The sequence below is a fragment of the Ascaphus truei genome, chromosome 19 (genome assembly GCF_040206685.1).
Source record: "Ascaphus truei isolate aAscTru1 chromosome 19, aAscTru1.hap1, whole genome shotgun sequence".
In the NCBI taxonomy this organism is placed as follows: Eukaryota; Metazoa; Chordata; class Amphibia; order Anura; family Ascaphidae; genus Ascaphus; species Ascaphus truei.
The window spans coordinates 5,114,675-5,127,806 of NC_134501.1; the positions used below are offsets into that span (position 1 = coordinate 5,114,675).

The window sequence follows — 13,132 nt, forward strand, 5'->3', positions numbered from 1 at the left end:
TCTATCTGAGATTCCTCAACTATCCCAGAACATTTGACAACATTCTGAGCAATTTTAAGGTCTTCTGGTCCACAACTCCAGTCCTCATGACACCTCCACCCCCCAAAACAGGTCAGGTTTGAAGGATATCCCAGTTTCAGCATACAGTAGGTGGCTCAGTCAAAGCCACCGGTGCTGAAGCTGGAATATCCTTAAGACCCGATCTGTTGGGGGCTCTTGATGACTGGAGTTGAGAAACACTGGTCTACACTACCCTCAAGTTGTGGCACCTCTCCCGCTGGAGATGTAGTATTCTTGAGCGGATCTGGTGTGTTGTAAAATGTGTCGTCGAGAGGCGAACTATTAACTTATTGTTTTACCCCAGCAGGGTGACACTGAAATATTCCTCCTTCTGATTGTATGATGTTAGTACTGTATTTAGAACATGGTGAATGTCTATTTCAGTTATCTGTTCATTTGTTTAAGTTATCGGGTTAAATGACAGGGGGGGGGGAATACAAATAGGCTTTACAATTTACTCCCTTTATTCACTATGTATTCATACTGTATGATATTTGTAATTGTGAATGGTTATTTTTCCAATGGGTATACCTTTTTTTTTTTATACCACTGCAATGTTGTGAACCCAGTCAATAAATGTAAAATAAATATGTGCCATGGTAGCCGTATTGACAGGTGGGGATTTTTTGCAAGTACTGATGGTAATATCAAATGGAGTGTGGCTGAACATGAAAGTTTTTTTTGTAGTCTGCATGTGAACTTGGAAGACCTCACAAGTCTCCGTTTCAGAGACTGAGTCCTAATGGAAAACTACAAGTTGGCCATGTAATACACAATGTAAAGGCTTACTCATTTATAAAGTATTATAAACCTGTTGGAAAGCTCTGAACACAGTTCAGAACTCACCATGTTATTAACATGTACAGTATCACTGTGAAAGGTTCCATTTCACTTGGAAACCTTTGTCCTTTTAGCGTCTCTCAAATGGCATTTCCACCTCTACGCCTCCTGCTCTTAGTTTTTGAATTCAAACATTATTTCTCATTAGCTATCAAGTTGAAGTGTCAAATGTACTTAAGAGCCTTCTAAAAGGCCAGTATTGACTTAGGCGGTTATTGATTAAACTGCGATAGAACAGATCAGGCACTATTCCTGTAATCAGAGGTTGATGGGTACGATTGCTGCAGCGCGATACATTGCTCAGCGAGACGGAACTAACCCGCTCTTTAAGGCAGTGGTGCTGAACTCATCAAATCCCCGTGCCACGACAGGGGGGGGACAGCCGATGTTGACGTCCCGGGCCAGGTGAGTCACGGGGCCCGGGCAACTGCCGGTCACATGTCACCGTGCCGTGGCAGCACGCAGCCCCCCCCCACGTGTCTTCCCTCCCTCAAAGCCACCGGGCCCTATGCATCCTAGATCCTCAGCCCCTCCCCGGACTCTACCGACATCCTCTGCCCTGCCCAGTGCCGCCGACAGCCGGTGTTGGTGTCCCGGAGCATGGCATGTTTGCTGCCCACCAGCCATTTCCCAACCACCCATCCCTTGTTAGAGAATAGTGCAGAGCAACCATAACGCCGATATGTAGCCAATTGTCAACAATTCCATTGTTTACCTGTCATGTTTTACATGTGAATACTGTATATAAATATTGATGACTCTTTGTCCTGTTACAGTATGAAGTCTTTATATAGTTTAAGGAAATGGAAGGAATGAAGTTCCTAAGAGGAGGGGTCGTTTACCAGTTGGCCTTTGTCGCGGCGGATTTTGTAGGGGTAGGTGCTTGTTCTTGCGAGACTGGGAGATGTCACAGGGGCTGGCCGTAAAGGGGGCACGGGGTCAGCGGTTCAAGGACCGGCTCCTCCCCCTCCTGTTAAAGGAGTACTCTGGCAGGGGGTGGCATTTACCCCATCAGTTGTTTGTTATAAAATAAATAGCCGCGGCCTTTTATACCTCCAGAGCTGGTCTCTGTCATTATTTGTACGTTCCATGTGGGTTCGGGGAGGGGTCGGAGAGGGGAGCTACCTCGCAGCCCCCCTGGTCAAATCTCTTCCTTTCCTTTTTGGTTCTAGTAAAGCTCTTTCTCCCTTCCTAATATTCCAAACTCATATTATGTTTAGGGATGATCACAATTCACGTATGGGCTACTGCTTCAACGCCCTCTAACCTGTATATAGCATGCTCATTGTCTAAGGATAGATAGCGCCCTGCTCTGACGCGATCTGAAGTGATGGTGGCTGGAAGGGGGGTGGCCCCTCCCCTTCGTTCCATCATCACATGGCAGAGCAATCACTCTGAGCATGATCGCGAGTGCCGGAGGGGCCGTGGCACACTGGGTTAACTGAGTGCTGCCCACACAAGCTCAGGATACCGAACTGCCTGGGATCGGGGAAACCGCTTCCTGTTTCAAGACACTGGTCTAAAATATTTGATGTATTCTGATACCAAAAAGTCTGAAGGAACAAACTCTAAAAGTATTGCCTTTTTGTCAGTATAAAACAGGATAGAATAATTACACCGGTGTTCTCTGATGTTTAAAAATCAAACTTAAGATCACTGAAGCACTGCAAAGTTATTTGAAAAGTCCCTGGAATCCAATTTTAAAAACATGTATTTTTTTGGAATGTGTAATGGCCCCTGACCACGAGGATTTTACCCAGTAGCAACTAGAGTAATACATAACAAAATGCCATATCTCCAAAACAAGGTTTAAATTCATTGGGACTGAAGGAGTTGCCTTTGCTCCTAAGCAGAAATGCTTTTAAGTAGAAATCTTTAAAGTAGTGTGGAAGTTTAAAAAAGGAAGTTCAAAAAGAAGTGGAAAAAGTGGACCCCATCTACTGCTTCTGATTCCTGCATTTGAACTACGCTGGAAAGGAGGATATCATCCCAGACTGCACATCTCAACACATTACTATTGCTGTGATGCCGCCTTTACTTTTTATATTTGCTGTAACCTCACTTATTTTCAAATTATGCACTTCCTTCCACCAGCCTCATCATGTCTCTAACTCTATTCATATTTCGCCATCTCTCCTTACTTCACCACTTCTCAGTTCACATGAACTCCTCTCTTACCTGCGCCCCCTGTCACCATACAGCTATACCTCCTGCACTAAAACACACCCCTACAAATCATCCTCACACATTCTCTTTCTGTCCATGCTTCTCCTCCTCGCTTCTGGGGATATCTCTCCCAATCCTGGTCCCTGCCTTATTTCTACATGCTCTCGTCCTCGCCTTCCACATGCAACTTCTACTCCTTCTGGTGTTAACCCCTCCAACCTCATACCCATCCCCTGCCACCCTCCCTCCTCTCTCCCTTTCTCCTGTGCCCTTTGGAATGCTCGCTCCTCCTCTAACAAGTTCCTCTCTGTGCATGACTTCTTTCTCTCTCTGCTCCTATTTGCCATAACTGAGACCTGGCTCACTCAGACTGACTCTGCTCTGGAAGCTGCCCTATCCTATGGTGGCCTTTCCTTCTCCCACACTCCGCGCCCTGGTGGCAGGGGTGGAGGCGTGGGGCTCCTGCTCTCCTCTCTCTGCCGCTACCGAACAGTTCCTATTCCTCCCTCTCTTGCTTTTCCCTCCTTTGAGGTTCACAGTCCAGATCTTCTCTCCTCTCCCGGTCCATGTGGTGGTCATCTATCGCCCACCTTCCTCTACTCATCCCCCTTCTGCCTTTCTCTCTCACTTTGAATCCTGGCTCTCTTTCTTTCTCTCCTCAGACTCCCCTGTTCTTCTCCTTGGGGACTTCAATTGCCACATTGATGACCCCTCTCTCCCTTGGGCTTCCCGCTTTCTTTCTCTAACCTCTTCTTTTGGCCTTCAACAGTGGACTGCAGCCAGCACCCACAAGGATGGACACTACCTAGACCTGGTTTTGACTAAAAACTTCTCTCTCTCCGATTTCTCCATTTCCCCTTTTCCTCTCTCTGACCATCACCTCATCTAATTTTCTCTCTCTCGCTTCTCTCCATCTCGCCCTCGTTTTTCAGTTCTGCATCAGTCAGTTCCTGACAACCTGGTCAGGAACTACAACTCTGCCTTATCTTCCTCTCTTGATCTTCATGCCCCTCTTTCTCTCTGCCGTCCTCGCCCTTCTAACCCCAGACCCTGGCTAAACTCCCACACATGCATGCTGCGTTCCTCCACTCGTTCCTCTGAACGCCTCTGGAGGAAATCTCATACGCTCGCAGACTTCATTCACTACAAATTTATTCTATCCTGTTTCATCTTTGCCCTCTCTCAGGCTAAACAAACCTGCTTTTCATCACTAATCAACACACATAAGTCTAACCCACGCTGTGTCTTTTCTGTCTTTGACTCTCTACTCAGACCACCCTCAGCTGCCTCCTCTTCTTCCTCCATCTCACCTCCGGACTTTGCTGACTTTTTTAAAGGAAAAGGTGGAGTCCATACGGCAGAACATCCCATCTGTTGCCTCCTCCCATCCCACAATGCTTCCCAACTCTCCTCCTGCCTTTCTTGACTCTTTTTCCACTATCTCGGAGGAGGATGTGTCACTGCTGATCTCCTCTTCTCCCTCTACCACTTGTCCTCTTGATCCCATTCCCTCCCATCTCCTAAAACCTCTTGCTCCTTCTATAATCCCTATGCTCACACAGATCTTTAACTCTTCCCTCTACTCTGGTACCTTTCCATCATCCTTCAAGCATGCAACCGTTATACCATTACTCAAAAACAGCAAGCTTGACCCTACCTGTCCTTCTAACTATCGACCTGTCTCCCTCCTGCCTTTTGCCTCCAAACTCCTTGAACGTCTTGTATTCTCTCGATTGCTACACTTTCTCAACACCTATTCTGTCCTAGACCCTCTACAATCTGGCTTCCGCACTGCTCACTCTTCTGAAACAGCCCTCACTAAAATAACTGACGACCTCCACGCTGCCAAAGACAGAGGTCATTACACTCTGCTCATATTACTCGACCTCTCTGCAGCATTCGACACCGTGGACCACCCTCTTCTCCTTCACATTCTCCATACTCTTGGTATTCGGAACAAAGCTTTATCCTGGATCTCCTCTTACCTCTCCCATCGTACTTTCAGTGTCTCTTTTGCTAACACCTCCTCCTCCTCTATTGATCTCTCTGTGGGGGTACCCCAGGGCTCTGTCCTGGGACCCCTTCTCTTTTCTCTTTACACACTCTCTCTAGGTGACCTAATCACATCTTTTGGGTTTAAATATCATCTCTATACTGACGACACACAAATTTACCTTTCAACCCCTGACCTTACACCTGCTATACAGACCAAAGTTTCTGAATGCCTCTCTGGAATATCATCCTGGATGGCCATCCGCCGACTGAAACTTAACATGGCAAAAACAGAGCTCCTTATACTTCCTCCCAAACCTGGCCCTACTACCTCCTTCCACATTGCTATTGGAAATACGATTATTCACCCATGCACGTTGCCTAGGGGTTACACTTGATTCCTCTCTCTCTCTCATTCTCCTCTCATATTCAAAACGTTTCTAAAACTTGTTGCTTTTTCCTCCGCAATATCACAAAGATACGCCCTTTCCTCTGTTACTCAACTGCTAAAACTCTGACTCAGGCCTTCATTCTCTCACATCTCTATTACTGCAACCTCCTGCTGTCCGGCCTTCCTACCTCTCATCTGTCTCCCTACAATCTATCCTAAACGCTGCTGCCAGAATCACTCTACTCTTTCCTAAATCTGTCTCCGCATCTCCCCTCCTGAAATCCCTATCCTGGCTTCCGATGAAATCACGTATCTCACACTCAATTCTCCTGCTCACTTTTAAAGCTTTACATTCTTCTGCCCCTCCTTACATCTCAGCCCTAATTTCTCGCTATGCACCATCCCGACTCTTGCGTTCTTCTCAAGGATGTCTTCTTTCTACCCCCTTTGTATCTAAAGCTCTCTCCCACCTTAAACCTTTCTCACTTTCTGTCCACACCTCTGGAATGCCTTTCCCCTCAATACCCGACTAGCACCCTCTCTATCCACCTTTAAGACTCACCTTAAGACACATCTGCTTAAAGAAGCATATGAGTAGCACTGGATAATCATGGACACATGATACATAAAGCTTGGCCCCCTGCAGACGCACTTACTAGAATTCCCTCCTACTGTCTCTGTACGTTCGCCTTACCTACCAATTAGATTGTAAGCTCCTCGGAGCAGGGACTCCTTCCTTAATGTTACTTTTACAGTATGTCTGAAGCACTTATTCCCATGATCTGTTATTTATATTATTTGTTATTTATATGATATGTATTACTACTGTGAAGCGCTATGTACATTTATGGCGCTATATAAATAAAGACATACAATACAGTAGTAAAATCAAGTATTCTTAATGAAACCTTTTTTGTCTGTAAATTGAATACATGATATGCAGTGTTCTTCAAGCAAGCACACTTATTTTCTAATAGAGTAATTTCTGTGCAAGTGGGACAAAAAGAGAAACTACATTCGGTTTTATCAAATGTAATGTTTATAGAGTAAAATAAATGGAAAACTTACCAAGACGGAGAACATGAGTGTGTGAAACGCGTTGTGGTAGAGCATTGAAAGGGTCATGTGCAATCTGCCCCGTGTAACTTTGCCGGCCGTGTTGAGGAAGACGCCGTGAGCCCAGGAGACGCGTTAGACTGCAGCATACGGGCTACGTTATACCACGCAAACCTGGAAGTGGCAGGTCAAACGCTGAGACATCAGCTGATCCCAGTGCGGAATCAAACGCCTCGAGTACCGCATGGTCTCCTAGCTCTACACTCACAGGCGGGCAGCATGGATATTCTTTTTGAAAGAATTCACTGGACTACAGACACCTTATATGCAAGTTGCTACTTGCTTTGATTTGTGCTGTACTTTATATTTATATCTTCACCCTTGGTGCGCCCTCTGCTCTTTTCTTCTAGGGTTGATCCACCTGTGGAGTTTATCTTCAGTGGACTTCAGTGGATGAGGGGGAGTGCTTCCACGCACAGGAGCAGCAAGAAGGGGGAGTTGATCCACATCAAGATCTCTAGGAAGCATGAGCGCGGTCCGATCAAAATCCCTTTACTACTTGCCAAGACAAGTGACGAAGTGCCAAATGTACTTGGTGTCGGTGCCTTTTAGAAAGGGCTTAATTGTTGACTTAAGGGGTTAATTATTAAGGTGCTGATCAGGGCACTATGGCACAGAATCTCCCACTGGGGGTTTCTGTGCGATAGTGCCCTGATCGGCACTATCCGAGTTGAATAAATAACCCCTTTTAGATACAAGAGGAGTATGTAGGATATTGCAAAAACTGTTTCAACCGTGATTCCAAATACTTTAATCATCATGTAAAAATAAGGGGAACAATTGTGTGTGCTAGAAGCAGAAACACTTGTGACTTTATTCAATTGTTTTGCAAAAAAACAAAAGAACATTTACTGAATAAATGATGTAAAAAATGCACACTTTCATGATCACTAAAGGTTGCGCTTTTATAAGCACAGTGAAACCCTCAACCCAAATAGCTTCTTCAAGATGTCTGCGATACAGGGGAAATAAGCCAGCTACATCCACAGCAGCAAGGTATTGTGGGGCGTGACTTCGGAAGCTCCCGCAGTGATTGACAGCTATGCCCACCCCATGCGGTCTGCACACGCCGAGGTGCAGTTTGGGGCCTTACCCTCTGAGTGCCCTTTGGACGTAGCTACATTATGGCTTCTGGCACCCCGAGTGCCCCACTACATAGTAGCCACGTACAAAAACACAAAATGCTTGTTATCTAAAGGTAGATCGCGATCTGAAGTGGACGGATGGTCCTCCCCCTTTGTTCCATCATCACTAACGGGAGATTAACCCATTGGGTGACGGAGGGGCCAGCGTGCAACGTTCCATTCGGCAACCAAATGGTTAACTGTGTGTTGCCCACACAAGGTCAGAACACTACCTGGGATCGGTCACAGTATTTTCTTAGCAGTAACCTGAGTCAGCAACAACATTTAATTATTTATTAGGGGTTCGTGGAACAAATATTCTCTAGCAGGGTGTGAGCAATGTATAATAATAATAATAATAATAATAATAATAATAATAATAATAAAAAGAAGGGGTTAGGAACCGCTGGTCTAAAACATTATGACATATTCTGATACCCAAAAGTCTGAAGGAACAAACTCGGAAAGTAATACCTGAGGCACTTGCTTTTTTGTATATAAAACAGGATAGAATAATTACACCGGTGTTCGCTGATGTTTACAAATAAATACAAATTAAGATCACTGGAAAGGTATTTGAAAAGTCCCAGGAATCCAATTGTAAAAACATGTATTTTTTTGGAACGTGCATTGTCCCCCTGACCACAAGAGAGGATTTTACCCAGTACCAACTAGAGAAATACATAATGAAACGCCATATCTCCAAAACAAGGTTTAAATCCATTGGGACTGAAGAATTTGTAAAGCCAAGTATTCTTAATGAAACCTTTTTCTGTAAATGTAATGGACGATATGCAGTGTTTTTCAAACAGGCACCCTTATTTTCTAATAGAGAGACATTTCTGTGCCAATGGGATAAAAAGAGAAACTAGTTATCAGAAGCATTTGGCTTTATCAAATGTAATGTTTGCGGAGTAAAATAAATGGTAAACTTACCCAGACCAGTAACCGGAGCTACAGGAGATCAGACAGAGACCAGTAGCCCAGGTAGCTCTGATGATGCAGTATATCTAGAGGGGGAGTTAGTACAATTGGCCTTTTGTGTTACAGTATATTGAGGTTTACAGTTCTTCGCTGCTGAATACCATGCATTGCAAGTCTCTACTGTGAAGAAATATTATAAAAAGACCTTCCTTAACCCTTTCACTGCTACAGGGGCATGCCTTCTACTTTGGCAGCAAAAGGGCTAACTAATAAAGATTTGCCGTTTCTACTTCTTAGGCAAAGCTGATAACATGCAATGATATATTATAAGCTGTAGGAATAAATCGCAATTAGAAGGGAAAGAATATTTTTAAAAAAGTGGAAATTGATACAGGCCCATATCAAATAGTCCTGTTTTATGATCTCTAAAAGCCAGGCCTCCTAGTATATACCAGAAATGTCAAATGCATCTCGAACGGAATAATTAACCATCCAGAGATCCAATGATACTGCTCAGTTCTATAAAAAAACAAAAAAAAAAACAGCCAAAGTTCCAATAGAAAATACTAGCAAAGGAAGGAGAGGGGAGTGGGTGGTGTACCACCTTTAATTGTACGAAAGTAGTTGATATGTTACAAGCTTTCCAACCTCTCCGGGTCCTTCATCGGGTATAACCAAGGAATGGGTTAGGATGGATCCCAAATACTTTCTTATAAATACAAGGGAAATATTTGTGTGCTTGAAGCGGAAACGTTTGTGACTTTATTCAATTGTTGTGTAAAAACACAAAACATTTATTAGGTACATTTATACGCTTTCATGGCCACTTAAAGGTTGTGCCTTTTATAGGTACAGAGAAACACGCAACCCAAAAAGCTTCTTTAAGAGGTCTGCGATACAGGGGAAATAAGCCACATGCTCAAGGTCAAAAGAAGCTGAAACAGAGATTCAAACCAGATACACCCACTTCAAAGATAGTGTCCTTATCACTAAGGTAGCCATCTTTCCATACGCAGGTTCCATCAGTCTAAAACAGCGATTCCCAACAGGAGGTTTGCAAGTGTCTCCAATGAGTCTGCCCCACCCCAAAAATGTATATAATGGCCTGTCCCAGCCAGTATAGTGGGGTTCTGAGCCAAACAAAAGAGGTGTAAGATTGAGGGGGGTGATTACTGACGAAACGAGCAGACAGAGGTCAGAGGCAGAATAAGGTTTATAGAGATTGTGGCAGGGGTCTGAAGTCACTTCCATGATTACAGGCCTTACAATTGTGAGCTCATCAGGGCAGGAACTGTCCCTGTAAAATGTTGTGTACGGTACTGCGCACTGTATTGTAATTGTGAAGCACCATGCGCCCCATCGGGAGAAGAGCACTATTTCAAATAGTTATTAAAAAAGGAAGTGATACCAAACCCTTGAAACTAGATACAGACAAAATTACACATTTTCAAAAATAGGGAATGGTGGATTACACATAATTCATATGTCAAGTAAAAGGTACTGCAGCTACACCATTTCTAATATTTAATATGATTGAACATAAAATATCCCTATTATCTCTGACTCCGGGATCTTTGTCTTGTGGGAGTAGAGTGGTCAAGCATAAACTAGCACAGGCCAGTGACAATCGTGTGGTCAATTAGCATGTTAATTGCCAGGGAAGGACAATAGGACTGGTAATGAAGTTCACAGCCAAGTCTCAAATAATTAATCTGTAGAAAACAGAGAGGGTGACCCGTTTGGCAACATTGGAAGCAACAGGGGGGAGAGGGGGTGGGGGGGGGGTTCCTTTCTGCAGCACGGAGATGTTTGCCATGTAGACTTCAAACGTTTTTATCAGTGAAAGGTCGCAGATAAGATTGTTCAAAGTCCACTTCTGTCAATAATTTTGATCGGCTTAGCAGGCAGTTTAATCTAAGCTTTTGGGCTCAATTAACGCAGTTAAAAAAAAAAGTGTGCAAATACCTAGAAAGGGGAAATCAGGCATCCTATCGGGCAAGACGATGATGAAATCTTTAAACAATACTTTAAAAAAAAATCACAATGTGAAAGACTATGGAGTTGTTCATTAAAACTAGAATCAATTATTGGGATGTGCCAAATATGTTAACTCAAATGCTCCTGTTTGGTTGGCTCTATTGCATGGGATGCGGAATTCACATCACAGTAACTGAAGCCATATTCATGGACAGAGTCATATTGAAAGACTCCTGAAGAGTTGCAGGCATTCCACTGATTGTGCTTCAGAGCTTTGTGTAAAAGTTCCTTCATCTCTTTGTTTTCATGGGATGTAGATTCCCAGACGACTTCAAGTTCACCTTCCACTTGCCTGAAAGAGAAATACAGCTACCGGTTACTGTTTCAGCGAGTAACACTGTGAAATTCTACACGGTTTTCTCCCTGTTTGTGCTATTTTTAGTCCTTTGGACAGGTCTCATGGGCTTTGGAAACTAATTTTCTTTATCTGCAACAGGCCAAGGGGCTTGTGTAATCCTTTCAGTGCCCAGAGACTTATCTACTACGTGCTACTCGGCTTCCGTGACAGGGCGACCACGTTACCACTTCGGAGCAACAGTCACGTGATTGCGATGCCGGAGGACCGGTGGCACCGTCCAGCACGCAAAGGGTTTATAGTCCAACTGTGTGAAACTCCATTTTCTTTCGCCTTCAAAAAAGCATCTTTAAACTATTAGCAGATATTTGATCCCTTTTTTTTAAGCTTATCTGAGATATCAAGTTATAGTGTTTGAGGACTAAAAAATGTGTGTCATTTTCCTTTAAATCAGTAGAAGTGTTTATCAGAAGTGTTTTTCTTTGCATCGGATTGAAATGGAAATCAAATGATGCATGCACAGAGCGCCAAATATTTACACTACTGCTACTAGTGTAACATTGATTTCATCTAATAAAAAATATTAATAATCTTAAAAATATTTTATTTAATACATTTAGTAAGTAACAGCGTAGAACTAAAGAAGCGGAGAACGGAATAAATTCAGCATGAAAAAGAAAATGTTCTCCCTGCGCCTGACCCTGTATAAAACCTTTGCAATATTGTTCTTCAAAATTGGGCAATTTACGATGAAGAAACCTGTGAAGAATATGTAATGTGTTTATTTGCGTCATCGTATCGGACGATGGACTTAAACACAAAGAGGAAGTGGAAGTAAAAAATCATTTTTTTACTGTTCCTTTTCAGTGAAAGCATTTTCTACTACGCTCAACAGAACACATTATCCTAGCTGCTTCTGACCGCTATATGCTGGACATTGATGTATAGGTATCAGAAATCTTCAGACTATAGAATTACCCCTTTGGTCTGTAAAAGGCAAGGTGCTTAAAGTATTGTCATTCAAAGAAAAAGGAACATATTTACCAAGTGGTGCTAACTGATCAGGCATTTTATGGCCCATTTACTTCAATGGGCGGTGAACTGACTTAGGATTTAGCACCACCAAACAAATATGTACCAAAATAACTGGCATAATATCTGTTCTATTTTGAGAACTATGGTACGACTTCTGCTACAGTGCCAATAAAGCAATGGTTAACTAGACCTTTATTCTTAAATGACATTAAATGAGATTGTAAGGTCGTAATTATACCTAAAATCGCTCACGGCGTTGCGAAGCCGAAAAACAAAACACAAAAAAAAATGAAAGTAAACATATCTGTAGTGGCGTGTGCGCCGCCTGGAGCTGCAGGGCGGCTGACTCCTGAAGAGACGTTGGAATTTGTTTCTGGCAGGCGACGGTCGCGTCACGTGAGCAGTTCAGCCAATGAGGGTGAACCACTCATGGCCATGCCACGCCTCCTCTGCTACTCTTCTCTCCCCCTGGTATAATCAAGATGTCGCTCGCGGCAGCACAGGGTGACGTCAACGGATTGTGCTGCCGCTCAGCGGTATCTGGTATAATCATAGCCTAACTCTAGACCATTGTTTCTCAACCAGGCTGCCGGGGAACTCTGGCGTGCTGTGACAATCTGACAAGGGTGCCTCAGCCCCAGAGGAAAATCTCTGCTGGCTGCTCAGCGGGCTACTCCCATACGCTCTCCTCTCTTAGCCCGGCAAAGAGGAGAGAGAGAAGCCTTAATAACTTTCTTTATATCGCGCTTTTCTCCCAATGGGACTCAAAGCGCTTCACCGTTATAAAAATGAAAAAAGAAGATAACATTTAAGGGTATAAAAGAGACCAAATACAAGGAAAATTACTAAACGGGATGGGATGGTACTGTAGCTATTAAATGACGGACAGGTTGTGGGTTCACTAAGTAAATGCCAGAGAGGGGGCTTCTCGAACTGTATGAGGCAGGCAGTTCCAAAGAGTGGGAGCAGCAGGACTAAAAGCTTGGGCGCCAAATGAAGTCACAGATTTTGGGAATCTTTAGGAGTCCTTCACCTGTAGATTAAAGTGAGTGAATGGGAGTGTAGGGAACTAGAATCTCTCTCAGATAGCTGGGACCCTGCGCATGTAGGGCTTTGAATGACAAGCCAATCAAAATTTGCCATTTTACGGGC

General features: G+C 43.7%; 1 protein-coding gene across 4 annotated transcripts in view; it reads right to left on the reverse strand.

Moving 5' to 3' along the window:
* CEP89 (centrosomal protein 89) overlaps window positions 1-13,132 on the reverse strand; it is a 91,046-nt gene that overhangs the window by 4,678 nt on the left and 73,236 nt on the right. For 3 of the 4 annotated variants that reach the window (XM_075576355.1, XM_075576352.1, XM_075576351.1), the window contains one exon: window positions 9,367-10,942. The exons of the other annotated variant lie outside the window; for it this stretch is intronic. In XM_075576355.1, coding sequence (XP_075432470.1) covers window positions 10,720-10,942 — 223 coding nt within the window. In that variant the 3' untranslated portion in view covers window positions 9,367-10,719. Of the gene's footprint in view, window positions 1-9,366; window positions 10,943-13,132 lie in introns of those variants that run through there. 4 annotated transcript variants of the gene reach the window in all.